The sequence below is a fragment of the Pristiophorus japonicus genome, chromosome 14 (assembly GCF_044704955.1).
Source record: "Pristiophorus japonicus isolate sPriJap1 chromosome 14, sPriJap1.hap1, whole genome shotgun sequence".
NCBI classification, from domain to species: domain Eukaryota; kingdom Metazoa; phylum Chordata; class Chondrichthyes; family Pristiophoridae; genus Pristiophorus; species Pristiophorus japonicus.
Window position 1 is genome coordinate 70,394,293 of NC_091990.1, and position 22,118 is coordinate 70,416,410.

General features: G+C 49.0%; 1 protein-coding gene across 3 annotated transcripts in view; it reads left to right on the forward strand.

Annotated features, from left to right (window-relative positions):
* The window catches only part of rims3 (regulating synaptic membrane exocytosis 3), a 713,695-nt gene that overhangs the window by 676,919 nt on the left and 14,658 nt on the right, over nucleotides 1–22,118 (forward strand). For all 3 annotated transcript variants that reach the window (XM_070898523.1, XM_070898525.1, XM_070898524.1), the window contains exons 4-7: nucleotides 4,229–4,370; nucleotides 10,279–10,391; nucleotides 14,985–15,086; nucleotides 18,441–18,580. In XM_070898523.1, coding sequence (XP_070754624.1) covers nucleotides 4,229–4,370; nucleotides 10,279–10,391; nucleotides 14,985–15,086; nucleotides 18,441–18,580 — 497 coding nt within the window. The remainder of the gene's footprint in view (nucleotides 1–4,228; nucleotides 4,371–10,278; nucleotides 10,392–14,984; nucleotides 15,087–18,440; nucleotides 18,581–22,118) is intronic.

Consider the following 22,118-nt stretch of genomic DNA (forward strand, 5'->3'; position numbering starts at 1 on the left):
TACTCCTGTTCCGAATTCTTATGTTCTTATGTCACAGTGTGTGCCACAGTATGTGTGTCACTGTATGTGTGTGTGTGTGTGTGTGTGTCACTGTATGTGTGTCACTGTATGTGTGTCACAGTGTGTGTCACTGTGTGTGTGTGTCCCTGTGTGTGTGTCATTGTGTGTGTCACTGTGTATGCGTGTGTGTGTGTGTGTCACAGTGTGTCAGTCTGTGTGTGTGTGTGTCACTGTGTGCGTCACTGTGTGTGTGCCAGTGTGTGTGTCACTGTGTGTGTCACTGTGTGCGTGTATCAGTCTGTGTGTGTGTCACAGTGTGTGTCAGTCTGTGTGTGTCAGTCTGTGTGTGTGTGTGTGTGTCACTGTGTGTGTCACTGTGTGATGGCAGGGTGTAAAGGGAGCTTTACTCTGTATCTAACCCCATGCTGTACCTGCCCCGGGAGTGTTTGATGGAACAATATAGAGGGAGCTTTACACTGTATCTAACCCATGCTGTACCTGCCCTGGGAGTGTTTGATGGGACAGTGTAGAGGGAGCTTTACTCTGTATCTAACCCATGCTGTACCTGCCCTGGGAGTGTTTGATGGGACAGTGTAGAGGGAGCTTTACTCTATCTCTAACCCCGTGCTGTACCTGCCCTGGGAGTGTTTGGTGGGAGAGTCTCGCTCTCTTCCTCCCCTATCTCCCTCGCCCCCATCTCTCTCTTTCTCTATGAACCCGCCCAACCGCTTCACTCTTCCCCCCCCCCCCACCTCTCTCCCTCTCCACAACCCCTCATCTCTCTCTCCCCTCCCCCATTTTTCTCCACGCAGTTCCCCCCATGATCCCCACTCATCTCTCTCTCCCCCATCTCTCACTATCCCCCATCTTTCTCTCCCCCTCCCTGCCCCCATCTCTCTCTCTCCCCCATCTCTCTCACCACCCCTCCCCCCCGACCCCCATCTCTTTCACTTCCCCATCTCTCTCTCCTTTCTCCCTCCTCACTCCATATCTCTCTCTCACCCCCTCCCCCGTCCCCCATCTCTCTCTCCCATTCCCCATCCCTCCCCCTCTCTCTCTCCCCCCTCTTCCCCCCCATCACTCTCCCTCTCTCCCCATCACTTTCTCCCCCTCCATCCATCTCTGTCCCCCACTCTCTCTCTCCACACCCCTCCATTTCTCTCTCCCCCCCTCCCCCGCCCCGCGTCTCTCTCTCTCTCTCTCTCTCTCTCCCCCCACCTCACTCTCCACATCCCCCCATCTCTCTCTTGGCCCCTATCTCTCTCCCCCTTCTCTCTCTCTTGACCTCCACCCCGCCACCCCTCTCACCCCCTATCTTTCTCTCTCTCCCCCTCCATCCATTTCTCCCTCTCTCTCTCTCTCCCTCTCCACCCCACCCCGCATCTCTCTCTTCCCCCCCCCGACTTCGTATCTCTCCCCTCATCTGTCTCTCCCCCAATCTTTCTCTCCCCTCCCATCTCTATCTCCTCCCACCAATCTCTCTCTCCCCCCACCAATCTCTTTCCCCCACTCTCTCTCTCCCCCATCTCTCTTACTGCGTATTAACGGGGTACAGATACTGGGTATTAACGGGATACAGATACTGGGTATTAATGGGGTACAGATACTGGGCATTAAGGGGTACATATACTGGGCATTAAGGGGGTACAGATATTGGGTATTAATGGGGTACAGATACTGGGCATTAAGGGGTACAGATACCGGGTATTAATGGGGTACAGAGACTGGGTAGTAAGGGGGTACAGAAACTGGATATTAATGGGGTACAGAGACTGGGTATTAATGGGTTACAGGGACTGGGTATTAATGGGGTAGAGATACTGAGTATTAACAGGGTACAGGTGCCGGGTATTAACGGGGTACAGATACTTGGTATTAACGGGTAAAGATACTGAGTATTAACAGGGTGCAGATACTGGGTATTAATGGGGTACAGACACTGGGTATTAATGGGGTACAGATAATGGGTATTAATGGGATATAGATACTGAGTATTAACGGGGTACAGATACTGGGTATTAACGGGGTACAGATACTGGTTATTAATGGGGTACAGATACTGGGTATTAACGGTGTATAGATACTGAGTATTAATGGGGTATAGATACTGAGTATTAACAGGGTACAGATACTGGGTATTAATGGGGTACATATACTGGGTATTAATGGGGTACATAGACTGGGTATTAATGGGGTACGTAGACTGGGTATTAACGGGGTACAGATACCGGGTATTAATGGGGTACGGGTACTGGGTATTGATGGGGTACGGATAATGGGTATTGATGGGGTACGGAGACTGGGTATTAATGGGGTACAGATACTGGGTACTAATGGGGTACAGATACTGGGTATTAATGGGGTACAGATACTGGGTAGTGACCAGGTGGAAGACGCGGCTCTGATTCAAACACAACAACAAAAATCAGAGTGATGTCACAGGAGTGTGAGGTAATGCATTTAAGGAGGGGTAACACAGCTAGGGAATACACATTAAATGGTCGGACACTGAGAAGTGTAGAGGAACAAAGGGACCTTGGAGTGCAGGTCCACAGATCCCTGAAAGTAGCAGGCCAGGTAGATAACATGGATACGAAAGCATACGGAAACATAGAAACATAGAAAATAGGTGCAGGAAACATAGAAAATAGCCATTCGGCCCTTCGAGCCTGCACCACCATTCAATAAGTTCATGGCTGATCATTCCCTCAGTTCCCCTTTCCTGCTTTCTCTCCATACCCCTTGATCCCTTAAGCTGTAAGGGCCATATCTAACTCCCTCTTGAATATATCCAATGAACTGGCATCCAACAACTCTCTGCGGGAGGGAATTCCACAGGTTAACTACTCTCTGAGTGTAAAAGTTTCTCCTCATCTCAGTCCTGATTGGCTTACCCCTTATCCTTAGCCTGTGATCCCTGGTTCTGGAACTCCCCAGCATCAGGAACATTCTTCCTGCTTCTAACCTGTCCAATCCTGTCAGAATGTTATATGTTTCTATGAGATCCCCTCTCATCCTTCTAAACTCCAGTGAATACAGGCCCAGTCGATCCAGTCTCTCCCCATATGTCAGTCCTGCCATCCCGGGAATCAGTCTGGTGAACCTTCGTGCACTCCCTCAATAGCAAGAACGTCCTTCCTCAGTTTAGGAGACCGAAACTGAACACAATATTCCAGGTGCGGCCTCACGAAGGCTCTGTACAACTCAGAGAGTTGTTAACCTGTGGAATTCCCTACCACAGAGAGTTGTTGATGCCAGTTCATTGGATATATTCAAGACAGAGTTAGATATGGCCCTTGCGGCTAAAGGGATCAAGGGGTATGGAGAGAAAGCAGGAAAGGGGTACTGATCAGCCATGATCTTATTGAATGGTGGTGCAGGCTCGATGGGCCGGATGGCTTAATCCTGCACCTATTTTCTATGAGTCTATGTTTCTATGCAGTAAGACCTCCCTGGTCCTATACTCAAATCCCCTAGCTATGAAGGGGGTACAGATACTGGGTATTAACGAGATACAGATACTGGGTATCAATGGGGTACAGAGACTGGGTATTAACGGGGTACAGATACTGGGTATTAATGGGGTACAGAGACTGGGTATTAATGGGGTACAGAGACACGGTATTAATGGGGTACAGAGACGCGGTATTAATGAGGTACAGAGACTGGGTATTAACAGGGTACAGAGACTGGGTATGAATGGGGTACAGAGACTGGGTATTAATGGGGTACAGAGGCTGAGTATTAATGGGGTACAGACACTGGGTATAATGGGGTACAGACACTGGGTATTATTGGTGTACAGATACTGGGTATTAACGGTGTACAAGTACTGGGTATTAATGGTGTATAGGTACTGGGTATTAACGGGGTACAGAGTGGCACTGGGCATTAATGGGGTAGTGATACTGGGTATTAATGGGGTACAGATTCTGGATATTAATGGGGTACAAATACTGGGTATTCATGGGGTACAGATACTGGGCATTAATGGGATACAGATACTGGGTATTAACGGGGTACATATACTGGGTATTAACGGGGTACAGAGACGGGGTATTAATGGGGTACATATACTGGGTATAATGGTGTATTAATGGGGTTCAGAGGCTGGGTATTAATGGGTACAGATACTGGGTATAACGGGATACAGAGACTGGGTATTAATGGGGTGAACGGGGTAAGCCCATGTGCTGGTGCTGAAGGCAGTTGCCCTTTGCCCCCTCAGAGGCAGCCACCAAGAAATTACGAAGCAACATCCGGAGAAGCACGGAGACGGGGATTGCGGTGGAGATGCGGAACCGTGTGACTCGACAAGGCAGCAGGGAGTCAACGGATGGCAGCACCAACAGTAACAGCTCCGACGGCAAGTGAGTGTCCGGCGAGGGGAAAACACACAGTGCTGGCGATATGCAAGATGCCACAAAGTCCCGAGGTGTAGTGAATCATTCAGTTGCCATACACTCTGCAAGTTGCGGCCCAGGATCAGCTTTCTGTGAACTAACCTGCTCACTCCAATCTCTCACTGTCCTACTCTCTGGTGGGATGTGAAAAACACCAGGATCTTTTATACAGGTTACAGCAACAATAATATTTAACATAAGAACATAAGAATTAGGAGCAGGAGTAGGCCATTCGGCCCCTCGAGCCTGCTCCGCCATTTAATATCATGGCTGATCATCGACCTCAACTCCACTTTCCTGCACTATCCCCATATCCCAACTCCATTATTCCCTTAATATTCTTCCCTTAATATCCAAAAATCTATCGATCTCTGTCTTGAATATACTCAAAGACTGAGCCTCCACAGCCCTCTGGGGCACAGAATTCCAAAGATTCACCACCCTCTGAGTGAAGAAATTTCTCCTCATCTCAGTCCTAAATGGCCGACCCCTTATCCTGAGACTGTGACCCCTGGTTCTAGACTCCCCAGCACGGGGTAAACATCCTCCCTGCATCTACCCTGTCAAGCCCTGTAAGAATGTTGTATGTTTCAATAAGATCACCTCTCATTCTTCTAAACTCTAGAGAGTATCGGCCCAGTCTGCTCAATCTCTCCTCATAGGACAACCCACCCATCCCAGGAATCAGTCTGGTCAACCTTCGTTACACTTCCTCTATGGTAAGTATATCCTTCCTTAGGTAAGGAGACTAAAACTCTGCACAATACTCCAGGTGTGGCCTCACCAGGGCCCGATATAATTGCAGTAAGACGACTTTACTCTGATACTCAAATCCTCCTGTAATAAAGGCCAACATTCCATTTGCTTTCTTAATTGCTTGCTGTACCTGCATGTTAACTTTCAGTGATTGGTGTACAAGGCCAACCAGGTGCAGTTATACAAAATAATTGAACAAAAATTGTGAAATTGTAAATATTAAATTAGCAAAGTCTGTGATGTGTTGGTAAGAATTATCTTCCTTGATACATAAGAACATAAGAACATAAGAATTAGGAACAGGAGTAGGCCATCTAGCCCCTCGAGCCTGCTCCGCCATTCAACAAGATCATGGCTGATCTGGCCGTGGACTCAGCTCCACTTACCCGCCCGCTCCCCATAACCCTTCATTCCCTTATTGGTTAAAAATCTATCTATCTGTGATTTGAATACATTCAATGAGCTAGCCTCAACTGCTTCCCTGGGCAGAGAATTCCACAGATTCACAACCCTCTGGGAGATGAAATTCCTTCTCAACTCGGTTTTAAATTGGCTCCCCCGTATTTTGAGGCTGTGCCCCCTAGTTCTAGCCTCCCCGACCAGTGGAAATAACCTCTCTGCCTCTAGCTTGTCTATCCCTTTCATTATTTTAAATGTTTCTATAAGATCACCCCTCATCCTTCACGAGTAAAGACCCAGTCTACTCAATCTATCATCATAAGGTAACCCTCTCATCTCCGGAATCAACCTAGTGAATCGTCTCTGTACCCCCTCCAAAGCTAGTATATCCTTCCTTAAGTAAGGTGACCAAAACTGCACGCAGTACTCCAGGTGCGGCCTCACCAATACCCTGTACAGTTGCAGCAGGACCTCCCTGCTTTTGTACTCCATCCCTCTCGCAATGAAGGCCAACATTCCATTCACCTTCCTGATTACCTGCTGCACCTGCAAACTAACATTTTGGGATTCATGCACAAGGACCCCCAGGTCCCTCTGCACCGCAGCATGTTGTAATTTCTCCCCATTCAAATCATATTCCCTTTTACTGTTTTTTTTCCAAGGTGGATGACCTCACATTTTCCGACATTGTATTCCATCTGCCAAACCTTAGCCCATTCGCTTAACCTATCTAAATCTCTTTGCAGCCTCTCTGTGCCCTCTACACAACCCGCTTTCCCACTAATCTTTGTGTCATCTGCAAATTTTGTTACACTATACTCTGTCCCCTCTTCCAGGTCATCTATGTATATTGTAAATAGTTGTGGTCCCAGCACCGATCCCTGTGGCACACCACTAACCACCGATTTCCAACCTGAAAAGGACCCATTTATCCCGAGTCTCTGCTTTCTGTTAGCCAGCCAATTCTCTATCCATGCTAATACATTTCTCTGACTCCACGTACCTTTATCTTCTGCAGTAACCTTTTGTGTGGCACCTTATCGAATGCCTTTTGGAAATCTAAATACACCACATCCATCGGCACACCTCTATCCACGTGCTCGTTATACCCTCCTCCATATTAAACCTGACTGAGTTACTCCCCCCCATCCCTCCACCACCCCTCCCCCTCGTCCCTACCCCCCGCCCCCGCATCCCCCTCCCCCACCCGCCCCTTCAACCCCCCTCCCCGTCGGCCCCCTCACCCACCCCCTCCACCCGCCCCCTCACCCACCGCCCCCTCACCCTCCTCCCCCATCCCCCCTGCCCGTCCCCCCTCACCCCCTCCCCCCCCCTTACTCTGATTATCTGATTATCCCTGGTCAGTATTGGAGCAGTTTGCAGATATCCTCCCTCCGCTCACTGACCCCAAACTGATCGGGGCCATAAATCGCTGCCATATATCGTGTATTCTACTGCGATAGGAAATTAAGTTATATTTGTCAATTTTTTATAAAGATATTAATGAAATAAATAAAATACTCACACACTCGAGCGAATAAATTTACAGGTAGTTTATTTACATCAGCGCTGCGTAACACGGAGTGGACAGGTCGACACGTGTGGGTGATGGCATTGCTCGCAGATTTTTTTTTAAAGGTATGCATCAGATCAATAATAAATATTATTGTCATTCTCCAAAGTCTAAGCTGAGGATGTTTCTGCATTTTTGAAGATCTCTGGTTTCCAACACATACACGCTGAAACTGGACATTGTGATGACTGGGCATAAAAGTAACAATGGCGGATGTGGAACAGGCAGACATTTATATCCAATTATCCATTTATATTTCATTTCAAATAAAAGCATTGGACCAGGTCAGGATATGTTTCCAGCACGGGTCATGTCAGGGCTTCTGTGAGAGTGGTGTCCAGTGAGAACGCCAGTGCCCCACAGGCCAATCCCACTCACACCCCACAGCCCCTCGGTAACCCTTCGGTAAACCCTCGGGAAACTCTCAGTAATCCCTCAGTAAACCTCAATAAACTCTCGGTAAACCTTCGGTAAACCCTCGGTAAACCTTTGGTACACCATCGATAAACTCTCGGTAAACTCTCGGTAAACATAAGAATATAAGAACATAAGAAATAGGAACAGGAGTAGCCCATACGGCCCCTCGAGCCTGCTCCGCCATTCAATAAGATCATGGTTGATCTGATCATGGACTCAGCTCCACTTCCCCGCCCACTCCCCATAACCCTTATTCCCTTATCGTTTAAGAAACTGTCTATTTCTGTCTTAAATTTATTCAGTGTTCCAGCTTCCACAGCTCTCTGAGACAGTGAATTCCACGGATATGCAACACTCAGAGAAGAAATTTCTCCTCATCTCAGTTTTAAATGGGTGGCCCCTTATTCTAAGTTTATGCCCTCTAGTTCTAGTCTCCCCCATCAGTGGAAATATCCTCTCTGCATCCAACTTGTCAAGCCCCCTCATAATCTTATACGTTTCGATAAGATCACCTCTCATTCTTCTGAATTCCAATGAGTAGAGACCCAACCCCCTCAATTTTGGAATCAACCTAGTGAACCTTCTCTGAATTGCTTCCAAAGCAAGTATATCCTTTTGTAAATATGGAAACCAAAACTGCACGCAGTATTCCAGAATTCCAAGATTCCATTGGCCTTCCTGATTACTTGCTCTAACTGCATACTATCCTTTTGTGTTTCATGCACAAGTACCCCCAGATCCTGCTGTACTGCAGCATTTTGCAATCTTTCTCCATTTAACTTGCTCTTTGATTTTTTTTCTGCCAAAGTGCATAACCTCACACTTTCCAACATTATAATCCATCTGCCAAATTTTTGCCCACTCACTTAGCCTGTCTATGTCCTTTTGCAGATTTTTTGTGTGCTCCTCACACATTGCTTTTCCTCCCATCTTTGTATCATCGGCAAACTTGGCTCCGTTACACTCCGTCCCTTCTTCCAAGTCATTAATATAGATTGTAAATAGTTGGGGTCCCAGCACTGATCCCTGCGGCACCCCACTAGTTACTGTTTGCCAATCAGAGAATGAACCATTTATCCCGACTCTCTGTTTTCTGTTAGTTAGCCAATCCTCTATCCATGCTAATATATTACTCCCAACCCCGTGAACTTTTATCTTGTGCAGTAACCTTTTATGCGGCACCTTGTCAAATGCCACCTGGAAGTCCAAATACACCACATCCACTGGTTCCCCTTTATCCACCCTGTTCATTACATCCTCAAAGAATTCCAGCAAATTTGTCAAACATGACTTCCCCTTCATAAATCCATGCTGACTCTGCCCGACCGAATTTTGCTTTTCCAAATGTTCTGCTACTGCTTCTTTAATAATGGACTCCAACATTTTCCCAACCACAGATGTTAGGCTAACTGGTCTATAGTTTCCTGCTTTTTGTCTGCCTTCTTTTTAAATAGGGGCATTACATTTGCAGTTTTCCAATCTGCTGGGACCTCCCCAGAATCCAGGGAATTTTGGTAAATTACAACCAGTGCATCCATTATCCCTGCCGCCACTTCTCTTAAGACAATAGGATGCAAGCCATCAGGTCCAGGGGATTTATTTGCCTTCAGTCACATTATCTTACTGAGTACTACCTCCTTAGTGATTGTGATTGTGTTAAGTTCCTCCCCTCCTATAGGTCCTTGACTATCCACTGTCGGAATATTGTTAGTGTCCTCTACCGTAACTACTGATACAAAATATTTGTTCAGAGTTTCTGTCATCTCCATGTTCCCCATTACTAATTCCCCGGTGTCGTCCTCTAAGGGACCAACATTTACTTTAGCCACTCTTATCCTTTTTATATACCTATAGAAACTCTTGCTATCTGTTTTTATATTTTGTGCTGGTTTACTTTCGTAGTCTATCTTCCCTTTCTTAATCATTTTTTTAGTTGTTCTTTGTTGGCTTTTAAACACTTCCCAATCTTCTGTCCTCCCACTAGTTTTGGCCACTTTGTATGCCCTTGTTTTTAATTGGATACCGTTCTTTATTTCTTTAGTTAGCCACGGATGGCCATCTTTTCTCTTACACACTTTCCTCCTCACTGGAATATATTTTTCTTGAGATTTGTGAAATATCTCCTTAAATGTACACCACTGTTCATCAACCGTCCTACACTTTAATCTATTTTCCCGTCCACTTTACCCAACTCTGCCCTCATACCTTCACAGTCTCCTTTATTTAAGCTTAGTCCGCTGGTTAGAGTTCCAACTTTCTCACCCTCCATCTATGATTGCTCATTCCGAGGGGATCCTTTCCTAGGAGATTGTTTATTAATCCTGTCTCATTACACAGGACCAGATCTAAGATAGTCTGCCCCCTGCTTGGTTCCGTTACATACTGCTGAAGGAACCCATCCCTTATGCACTCTATGAACTCCTCCTCAAGGCTACCCTGACCAATTTGATTTGTCCAATCAATATGGAGGTTAAAATCACCCATGATTATTGCTGTTCCCTTTTTACAAGGCCCCACTATTTCCTGATTTATGCTCCGACCAACAGAGTTGCTACTGTTAGGGGGCCTACAGACTACACCCACCGGTGACTTTTTCCCTTTATTATTCCCTCGGTAAACCTTCGGTAAACTCTCAGTGAGCCCTTGCTACGGACGGAAGCCCTACACACACTCAGGTTAAAAGTGATGAGCTCTGGAGCAGTTATTAATTGCTGTGTCCTGTTTTCTCAGTTTGGTTTTCCCCACGGCGAGGCTGGGAGCGGACGGGCACTTGAGTGATTTCCTGGATGGGATCGGCCCCGCGCAGCTTGTGGGACGACAAACACTGGCAGCGCCATCCATGGGTGAGGCTCGCTCCGCTCGGCTTGGAGCACATCACTTCAATCTGCTAACCTCTAAGCTTCTGCTCTCGTGTCATTGAGATCTTACTCTTGGTCTGCCCATGTCAAGCTCGCTCCCCATACCCACTACAGCGATTGTTGCTGGAGTTCACAATAGGACAAGTAACGCAAACTGGTTAATGGGCTGCAGGAGAGGGAGACGGGAAAACAAAAACAGGAACACATGCTGAATACTGCCTAGTGTGGAACTGAGCCAGACAGAGCAGTCGGGGCAGTGGGGAGCAGAGGGGGGGCAGGGGGGAGCAGTCGGGGCAGGGGGGAGCAGAGGGGGGCAGGGGGGAGCAGTCGGGGCAGGGGGGAGCAGAGGGGGGCAGGGGGGAGCAGTCGGGGCAGGGGGGAGCAATCGGAGCAGGGGGGGGGCAGAGGGAGCAGGGGGGAGCAATCGGAGCAGGGGGGGGGGGCAGAGGGAGCAGGGGGGAGTAGTCGGGGCAGGGGGGAGCAGAGGGGGGCAGGGGGGCAGTCGGAGCAGTGGGGAGCAGAGGGGGGCAGTCGGGGCCAGAGGGGGGCAGGGGGAGCAGTCGAAGCATGGGGGAGCAGAGGGAGCGGGGGGCAGATGGCAGGTGTGGGTGGTGGTCTGTAGGTGGGGTGTCTGGATGGAGGTCCCTGGGTGCAGGTCCCTGGGCAGGGGTCCTGGGGTGTGAGTCTGTGGGTGGGGGGTGTGGGTGGGGTGTGTGTGTGGGGTCCCTGGGTAGGGGTCCTGGGCTGGGGGTCCCTGGGTGGGGTCTCTGGCTGGGGGTACCTGGGTGGGGGACCCAAGGTGGGGGTCCCTGGGTGGGTGCTGTGTGTGGGGTCCCTGGGTAGGGGTCCCTGGGTGGGGTCCCTGGCTGGGGGTACCTGGCTAGGGGTCTGTGGGTGGGGGTCCGTGGGTGGCGGACCCGAGGTGGGGGGTCCCTGGGTGGGGGGTCCCGGAGTCTGGGTCCCTGGGTGGTGTTCCAGGGTTCCGGGTCCCTGGGTGAGGTCCCGGGGTGGGAGTCCCGGGGTCCTGGACCCTGGGTGAGGGTCCCGGGGTGGGGTTCCGTGGGTGGGGTCCCTGGTTGGGGGTCCCGGGGTCCTGGACCCTGGGTAGGGTCCCTGAGTGGGGTCCCTGGGTGGGAGTCCCGGGGTCCTGGACCCTGGGTGGGGTCCCTGGGTGGGGTCCCTGGGAGCCGTTACCTGGTGCACTTGGTAGCGATGGGGGTGACTAGAAAACAAAACTAAGGCCTGAATTTTGATGATTGAGGCACAAGAGGAAAAAATTAATTCCTGTTTTAAAGACCAAATGTTTGGAGATCAGTTTACATTTTAAGATTTGCGAGGATCTTTGAATCTCACGGCACAGGAGGAGGCCATTGGGCCCATCGAGCCCGTGTACGCTCTGTGAACGAGCAATCCAATCAGTCCCGCTCTTTCCCCATAGCCCGGCAAATCCTTCATTTTCCACATATCTGACTTCCTTTTTAAAAGTTGCTTTTGAATCTACTCGCTGCATAAAATAATTTCTCATCGCCCCTCTGGCCTTAAATCTGAGTGCTCTGGTCACCGACTACCCTGCCAGTTTATCCTTATTTATTCCATCAAAATGTTTCATGATTTTCAACAGCTCTCAATAAGGGGTTGGGCACCAGGATGTAGCAGTGGAAAGGGTCATCAAGGTGCACAAAGCACTGGGAGAGACGGATAGCACTGCAGTAAGAGACAGTACAGTATTGGGTGGGACAACTGAGAGAGAACACAGGAAGGTCTATGAAGCACGAAGTGTGGTGAATAAGGTCAGGGAGCTGCAGGCACAAATAGACACAGGGGAATATGATGCTGTGGTGTTAACAGAGACCTGGCTCAAAACAGGGCAGGATAGGGTTCTAAATATTCCTGGATATAACATGTTCAGGAAAGAAAGGAGATGGAGTGACAGTATTGGTTAAGGTGCTGGAGAGAGAGGATGTCCTGGAGGGGTCAATGATAGAATCTATTTGTTTAGAGCTCAGAAACAATAGAGGTGCCATTACAGCACTAGGTGTATTCGATAGACCACCAACTAGTGGGAAGGATGTAGAGGGGCACATTTGCAGGGAACTTACAGAGGAGCAAGAACTATAGAGCAGTGATAATGGGGGAATTCAACTATCCGAATATAGACTGGGATCGTAATAGGGGAGGAATTTGTGGTGTGTTCTTGATCGGTATGTTTCCAGCCCGACGAGGGAGGAGGCATTGCTGGATCTGGTTCTGGGGAGTGAGGTAGGTCAGGTGGAGCAAGTGTCAGCAGGGGAACATTTAGGGAACAGTGATCATAGTATCATGGGTGTTTTTGTGACTGGAAGGATGTTTCCAATGGGGTTCCACGGGGCTCAGTACTGGGTCCCTTGCTTTTTGTGATATACATCAATGATTTACATTTGAATGTAGGGAGTATTATTAAGAAGTTTGCAGCTGATATTAAAATTGGCTGTGTGGCTGATAATGAAGAAGAAAGCTGTAGATTGCAGGAAGATATCAATGGACTGGTCAGGTGGGCAGAACAGTGGCAAATGGAATTCAATCTGGAGAATTGTGAGATAATGTATTTGGGGAGGACTACAAGGCAAGGGAATATACATTAAATGGCAGGACACTGAGAAGTGTAGAGGAACAAAGGGACCTTGGAGTGCAGGTCCACAGATCCCTAAAGTTAACTGTTGTACAGCTTTCTTGCTCTTTTCACCGATGCTTTAAACATTGAATTACACACACACTCAGTTGTAGTAAAGGCAGGATCGGGTTTTTTATTCAGACATTCACACTATACAAACCCAGTATAGGAGTTACTGAGACACAAACACTTCACAAGCCGACTTGCTGGTTGATCCGATTTCCAATAGCTGCTTGTGTGACACACACCTTCCCAGTGTCTAGTGTCTAATGTGTCAAACTCTCATCTTTATACCAAAAAAGTTTTTGAACTTTGCATAGTACAGTTAGACAATTAACATGCGGACGATGTAGAATCAAAATGGCATTGTCCTGAAATCACGATTAATTGCTTTCTGAACTACTATACACAAACCAGATCGTAGTAACAAAGGTAGACTCAAATACTTTGGCTACAGATGAATGACCAGCTAGTCATTTCAACAGCTAAATGTTGCTATATCGTCCAGCAGCCTGTTTTGATTCAATCATCTTGTTTTAATCCATACTTCGATCTTCAATCTTCAATCTTCTAATATTTAACCCTTTCGATATCTCCGAAGTAAAGCATTTCAGAAATGTGGGTTCCCACAGCAGGCCAGGTAGATCAGGTGGTTAAGAAGGCACACGGGATACTTGCATTTATTAGCTGAGGCATAGAATACAAGAGCAGGGAGGTTATGTTTGAACTGTATAAAACACTGATTTGGCCACAGCTGGAGTACTGCGTGCAGTTCTGGTCACCACATTACAGGAAGGAGGTGATTGCACTGGAGAGGGTACAAAGGAGATTTACCAGGATGTTGCCTGGACTGGAGAATTTCAGCTATGAGGAAAGATTGGATAGGCTGGGGTTGTTTTCTTTGGAACCGAGGAGGCTGAGGGGAGATTTTATTGGTGTATAAAGTTATGAGGGGCCTGGATAGAGTGGATAGGAAAGATCTGTTTCCCTTAGCAGAGGGGGTCAATAACCAGGGCACATAGATTTAAAGTAACAGGGCAATGGACAAGAGCTGGAAAGTGGGATTAGGCTGGATAGCTCTTGGTCAGCTGGCGTGGACAAGATGGGCCAAAAGGGTGTCCCTTAAAGAGTTAGGATGGGCAAACATCTCAGAAGGTCAGCAAATGGCAGAGGTGTTCACGCATCACTGTGCACAAATTTCAGATTGCTGAATCTCGGTCCGACTGTCAGAAGCTAAGCCAAGACTGGAACACATGCACAGCTACTAATTAACAGATCATATATCCAACTACCGCCACTCAATCGAGGGGTTCGGGGGGGTTATATATAGAGTAACAGGTACCACGAGGAGTGAGTTACAGGCTGGAATCTAATCGAGGGGTTCGGGGGGTTTATATATAGAATAACAGATACCCGGGAGTGAGTTACAGGCTGGAATCTAATCGAGGGGTTCGGGGGGGTTTCATATAGAGTAACAGATACCCCAGGAAGTGAGTTATAGGCTGGAATCTAATCGAGCGGTTCGGGGGTTTATATATAGAATAACAGATGCCCCAGGGAGTGAGTTACAAGCTGGGATCTAATTGAGGGGTTCGGGGGTTTATATATAGAATAACAGATACCCCAGGGAGTGAGTTACAGGCTAGAATCTAATCGAGGGGTTCGGGGGGTTATATATAGAATAACAGATAACCGGGAGTGAGTTACAGGCTGGAATCTAATTGAGGGGTTCGGGGGGTTATATATAGAATAACAGATAACCGGGAGTGAGTTACAGGCTGGAATCTAACCCAGGGGTTCGGGGGGATTATATATAGAATTGAGAAGTACGTGGGCGGGGGGCAGGACCCGAGGGGTGGGGGAGGGGGGGTCCACACTCTAAAGTTGCTGATGTTGTGACATTAATAGGTTGTATCTTTCTGTTACAGGTGATATTCACATTGGCATGGCTGACCGCAGTGGGCAGCTGGAGGTGGAAATTATTCAGGCCAGAGGGCTGACCCCGAAGTCTGGCACTAAAGCTTTGCCAGGTAGGTGGCCAGAGGGAGTTGCAGCCAGTGCTTTAACAGCATCTTTCCCATGTTGGTCTCAAGCTGTAGATTCATATCAGGGGCCAGGTTTAACCTGTGCTGGAGGAGTCACTATTAAATAGTCGTGTTTAAGTATTGACCCTTTGTATGACACTGAGAATATTGACCCGTTGTATGACACTGAGAATATTGACCCGTTGTATGACACTGAGAATATTGACCCGTTGTATGACACTGGCGATCTTGTCTCTGCGAAGAAACCGCCAGTTGCCAGGTGCAACTCTACATGTCAGTGACTGCCCAAAACCACCTGTGTCCACTATAACCGCGGAGTCAACTCCCAATACACACACAAGAACCAAGCACACAACCACCTTCTTTCATATACACTCCCATTGTACAGCATGCCAATGGACATACCCCTTCCCAGTCACTCCCAGTATAGCATCCCAATAGACCAAACCCCTTCCCAGTCACTCCCATTGTATAGCATCCCAATGGAAACCCACCTGACCAACATCCCATAATTATCTTTGACCTTTCAAACAGTCCCCACAGGCACAACGGGCGAATGGCCTCATTCTGTGCTTTAGGTTTTTACGATCTGACTTCCACTGCTCCAGGCAGAGACCGTGGCAACTTCTACACATTTAATTGCTTTTCTTTGACATGTTTTGTGCTCAGTGTTTACTGCAGATTGTTCCGTCTGAACAATTGATTGTGCTTAATGTGTGAAAGAATGACTCGCATTTATATAATGCCTTTAACAACCTCAGGGCATCCCAAAGTGCTTCAGAGCCAATGAAGACCTTTTGAAATGAGTTCTCACAAACAGCAATGTAATAATGACCAAGTAATCTGATTTAGGTGTTGCTTGAGGGATAAATATTGTTCCAGACACCAGGGAGAAGTGCTCTGCTCTTAAGTGGGACTAAAGACAGCAAAGTCACATTATTGTTGTACATCAGATAGCGATCCCGATTTGAGGTCATTCATGTCTGGGCTTGTGGAGTCTGGACTGTACTGACTCAGTGATGGTCTGCTTTCATATTCCATAGTGTCACAGCTCATAGTGTCACAGCTCATAGTGTCACAGCTCAAAGTGTCACAGCTCATAGTGTCACAGCTCATAGTGTCACAGCTCATAGTGTCACAGCTCAAAGTGTCACAGCTCAAAGTGTCACAGCTCAAAGTGTCACAGCTCATAGTGTCACAGCTCATAGTGTCACACCTCAAAGTTCTAGAAATTGTGTAACTTTTGCGGGATCGCAAACGTATCGCCAGGCACTACACAATTACAGTGGATGCGAATTTCCATCGCAGCTCAAAGTGTCACAGTTTAAAGTGACAGGTTAAAAAGTATATATAACACTTGCTCCTGATTGCTTCAAATATCAACTGAACAGATAGCGAATCAATCAATGAAGCAGTATCACCTTTGAAAATGTATATAAAAAAAATAAAAACTAGTCACTACCTGCTGGTTTTTCTGACCGTTATATCCTAAGCCAGGGATTTACAGGTAACTGCTAACCTATGGAAGCATTGCTCAATACCATCAATTAACCTCTATTTCGCCATAGGTTGCACCTATTTAGAACATCTGACCCCCATGGGGAGCTTTAATTGGCAGGTAGATATAGAAATCCTCTCGGGGCGAGTCATCACATGATGGTCACACTATACATGAGAGGGCACAGCCATTGCTCCTTATTTACAAACTTCATCAGCTGCACAACTGTGAATATTTTGAGTTACTCGGTCTTCAAATGAAGATTGTTCCATCAATCTAACTTTTTAATGTTTGTTTGGTAAACAAAGTCCCTTTTACAATGTCTGTGTAAGGGTCGACTGCTCCACAACTATTTTTGTGAACCTATAAATCAAATGCCCCCTTATTAAAGGGGGCACTAAAACCGACAAATTAAACAAATTAAACTTTAAACTTTAAACAGCCAAATTAAGATTCTGTTCCCAGGGGTGACGATGTACTCCAGTCCCTCCGGCGCCCACCTCTCGCGGAAGGCCGCGAGCGTACCGGTGGACACCGCGTGCTCCATCTCCAGGGACACCCTGGCTCGGATGTAACCGCGGAAGAGAGGCAGGCAGTCGGGCTGAACGACCCCCTCGACCGCCCGCTGCCTGGACCGGCTGATGGCCCCCTTGGCCAGGCCCAGGTGCAGGCCCTCCAACCTGCCCGCTTCCCTCTGCACAGGGTGCCCAAAGATCAGGAGCGTGGGACTGAAGTGCAACCAGAATTTGAGAAGCAGCCCCTTCAAATAATGGAAGAGGGGTTGCAACCTGACACATCAACATACACGTGGAACACGGACTCCTCCAGACCACAGAAACTGCAGGCGGCCTGGGAGCCTGTGAACTACAGTCGGTTTCTGATTATATTGTTATACAAAAGCAGCACCACCAGAGGGCAGACTGACACCATCATTCCCATCCTGCTCAGCCCTTTCATTCCCTTCCCCTTTGGGCTGACTCAGAGCAAGTGCCGGAATCAGCTCGATTCCTCGGTGTTGCACCTGCCCTGTTTTGTAGTGGATAGTCGCATCTCTCAGTGGGTCATCCACAAACTTCTGAACTGAAAATCAAAAAAGTCAGTTTATTTTATCTCTGTTATGACTTATGTTTGAGGTGAATTGTAACAAAGCAGAGTTCAGATTTAAAGCTCCGACGCATCAATCGCGGCCCACCCCTGTTCTGCTCAGTGCCGCACTGCATTGTTAGCCTGGCTTTTGTGCTGCAGTGGAACTTGAAGCCACAACTGGTGGACTCGGAGGTGAGAGTGCTCCCACAGCCAACACCTGTCCAGGCCGACACCCCAGTGCAGTGCTGAGGGAGTGCTGCCCTGTCGGAGCTGCCGTCTTTCAGATGAGACATTAAACTGCAGCCACGCCTACCCTCTCAGGTGGAGATAAAAGATCAGACGGACTTATCTCCGGTGTCCTGGCCAATATTTATCCCTCAACCAACATCACTAGGAACAAGATTATCTGCTCATTCTCTCCCTGCTGTTTATGGAACCTTGCTAACATTCCTGCGAAGCTGCACGTCTGTGCCCCACTTCCTGCACCGGCCCTCACCAGATTATACCTGTGAGAAACGGAACGTGCCGCGCAGCCAGTTAAAGGGACCGCGCCCAAACAGTATTTGGAGGGAATATTGGAGCTTGCTATGCATTACAACAATGACTACAATTCAACGTACTTCATTGGCTGTAACGTGCTTCGGGACAACCTGAGAGTGTGAAAGTCTTTTTTCTTTTTTGAAATGTATGGACTGCTTTGCATTCAATGCAAGTTCGCTAGTGCCTGTTAACAGCTTGTGCCTCGTGCTCCGCAGCCCCGTACATTAAGGTCTACCTCCTGGAGAATGGCCTGTGTATCGCAAAGAGAAAGACCAAGTTATCGAAGAAGACTCTGGACCCGGTGTACCAGCAGGCCTTGCTGTTTGATGAGGGCCCGCAGGGAAAGGTGCTACAGGTCAGTGCGGGCCTGGGGAAAGGGGTTAGAGGTCAGTGCGGCCCTGGGGAAAGGTGCTACAGGTCAGTGCGGCCCTGGGGAAAGGGGTTAGAGGTCAGTGCGGCCCTGGGGAAAGGGGCTAGAGGTCAGTGTGGCCCTGGGGAAAGGGGTTAGAGGTCAGTGCGGCCCTGGGGAAAGGGGTTAGAGGTCAGTGTGGCCTTGGGGAAAGGGGTTAGAGGTCAGTGCGGCCCTGGGGATAGGGGTTAGAGGTCAGTGCGGGCCTGGGGATAGGGGTTAGAGGTCAGTGCGGGCCTGGGGAAAGGGGTTAGAGGTCAGTGCGGCCCTGGGGATAGGGGTTAGAGGTCAGTGCGACCCTGGGGATAGGGTTAGAGGTCAGTGCGGCCCCGGGGAAAGGTGTTGCAGGTCAGTGCAGCCCTGGGGAAAGGGGTTAGAGGTCAGTGCGGCCTGGGGATAGGGGTTAGAGTTCAGTGTTGTGATCACTGCTCAGTGTAAGTGGGAATGAGCAGTCATTCGATGGAGGATGGTACAGTGGGGCAGTGAGTCTCCGACAGGACTAGGAAAACAGAAAGTGTGAACACAAATCCCACCATGGCAGCTTGAGCATTTAAATTCAGTTTAAATAATTTAGAAATAAAAAGCTGGTATTAATAAATTGTCGATGAAGCTGTTGGATTATTGTAAAACCCAACGTGTTCAGTAATTTTGTTTGTGAAGGACTGCTGTTGTCCTGACCCGGTCTGGCCTCTGTGTGACTCCAGTTGACTCTCAGCCATATTGGGCGGGAGTTTAGCAGCGGCACTCCGACGTTGCGCCCAGAGACCGTGACGTCATCGTCACGCACCTCGCCCCGTCAGCGCCCCGGACCTGAAACTCACTCCTGCCCCCGGGAGCAGCGCCGGGAAAAAACAGTGGCAGAAGCTGAGGGTCGGGCGACCGGCCGTTACTGGGGCGATGGGTAAAGGCCAGGTGTTTTAAAGGCCAGTTGTGAAAGGGAAATCATGCTTGACAAATCTTCTGGAATTTTTTGAGGATGTTTCCAGTAGAGTGGACAAGGAAGAACCAGTTGTTGTGGTATATTTGGACTTTCAGAAGGCTTTCGACAAGGTCCCACACAAGAGATTAATGTGCAAAGTTAAAGCACATGGGATTGGGGGTAGTGTGCTGACATGGATTGAGAACTGGTTGTCAGACAGGAAGCAAAGAGTAGGAGTAAATGGGGACTTTTCAGAATGGCAGGCAGTGACTAGTGGGGTACCGCAAGGTTCTGTGCTGGGGCCCCAGCTGTTTACACTGTACATTAATGATTTAGACGAGGGGATTAAATGTAGTATCTCCAAATTTGCGGATGACACTAAGTTGGGTGGCAGTGTGAGCTGCAAGGAGGATTCTATGAGGCTGCAGAGCGACTTGGATAGGTTAGGTGAGTGGGCAAATGCGTGGCAGATGAGGTATAATGTGGATAAATGTGAGGTTATCCACTTTGGTGGTAAAAACAGAGAGACAGACTATTATCTGAATGGTGACAGATTAGGAAAAGGGCAGGTGCAAAGAGACCTGGGTGTCATGGTACATCAGTCATTGAAGGTTGGCATGCAGGTACAGCAGGCAGTTAAGAAAGCAAATGGCATGTTGGCCTTCATAGCGAGGGGATTTGAGTACAAGGGCAGGGAGGTGTTGCTACAATTGTACAGGGCCTTGGTGAGGCCACACCTGGAGTATTGTGTACAGTTTTGGGTTCCTAACCTGAGGAAGGACATTCTTGCTATTGAGGGAGTGCAGCGAAGGTTCACCAGACTGATTCCCAGGATGGCGGGACTGACCTATCAAGAAAGACTGGATCAACTGGGCTTGTATTCACTGGAGTTCAGAAGAATGAGAGGGGACCTCATCGAAACGTTTAAAATTCTGACGGGGTTAGACAGGTTAGATGCAGGAAGAATGTTCCCAATGTTGGGGAAGTCCAGAACCAGGGGACACAGTCTAAGGATAAGGGGGAAGCCATTTAGGACCGAGATGAGGAGGAATTTCTTCACCCAGAGAGTGGTGAACCTGTGGAATTCTCTACCACAGAAAGTTGTTGAGGCCAATTCACTAAATATATTCAAAAAGGAGTTAGATGAAGTCCTTACTACTAGGGGAATCAAGGGGTATGGTGAGAAAGCAGGAATGGGGTACTGAAGTTGCATGTTCAGCCATGAACTCATTGAATGGCGGTGCAGGCTAGAAGGGCCGAATGGCCTACTCCTGCACCTATTTTCTATGTTTCTATGTTTCTATGTTCTCCACCTGCTCCGATCTCCTCCCGGGGCCCTGGGCCCCCGCCATTGCTCAGCCCCGCTCGCTGCTTGTTTGTCGGCCTAAACCGTGGCGAGTCCCCCTCCCTGGGGGCCCAGGTCCGGCCCCTCGGACACGGCCCACTGAGGGAGGGGCCCCTCGGACACGACCCACTGAGGGAGGGGTGCCTCGGACACGACCCACTGAGGGAGGGGTCTAGTGAGGGAGGGGCTGAGTGACGACTACTGAGGGAGGGGCCTAGTGAGGACCACTGAGAGAGGGGCCCAGTGAGGGAGGGGCCTAGTGAGGGAGGGGTTCTGTGACGGAGGGGTCCAGGGAGGGAGAGGCCCAATGAGAGCAGGGCCGAGTGAGGGAGGGGCCTAGAGGGAGGGGTCCAGTGAGGGAGGGGCCCAAAGAGGATGAGGCCTAGTGAGGGTGGGGCCTAGGGAGGGAGGGGCCTAGTAAGGGAGGGGCCTCATGTGGGTGGGGCCCAGTGAGGGAGGGGCCTAGTGAGGGAGGGGCCTAGTAAGGGAGAGGCCTCATGTGGGAGGGACCCAGTGATGGAGGGACCCAGTGAGTGCGGGGCCTAGTGAGGGAGGGGCCCAGGGAGCAGGGTGCTGAGGTACCCGCCCAGGAAGGAACCTTGATTTCACGCTCCACTTCCTTCCGGGACCCATAAGCCAAATTTTGAGAGTGGCGAGACCTCCCCACTGTTACTGCCCCCAAACGGGGCCATACCGAATTGCTCCCCCTTAAACTAGAGGTGATCCAAAACTCGGCAGCCCATGTCCTAACTCGCACCGAGTCCCGCTCACCCATCACCCCCTGGGCTCGCTGACCTACATTGGTGGGTCTCACTTTCAAAATTCCCATCCCTGATTTCAAATCCCTCCATGGTCCTTGCCCCTCCCTATCTCTGTAATCTCCTCCAGCCCCACAACCCCCCGAGATGTCTGCGCTCCTCTAATTCTGCCCTCGTGAGCATCCCTGATTATAATCGCTCCACCATCGGTGGCTGTGCCTTCTGTTGCCTGGGCCCCAAGCTCTGGATCTCCTCCCTAAACCTCTCCGCCTCTCTTTCCTCCTTTAAGACGCTCCTTAAAACCTACCTCTTTGATCAAGCTATGATGTTGGCACGATGTAAATGTGCCTCTGAAGTGCCTAGCAAACCATTCAGTTGTGTCTCCATTGATTGAAGAAAATGCCCTCCCACCATCTCAGGGCAAGTAGAGACAGCCAATCACTAGCCAGCAACATCCACACC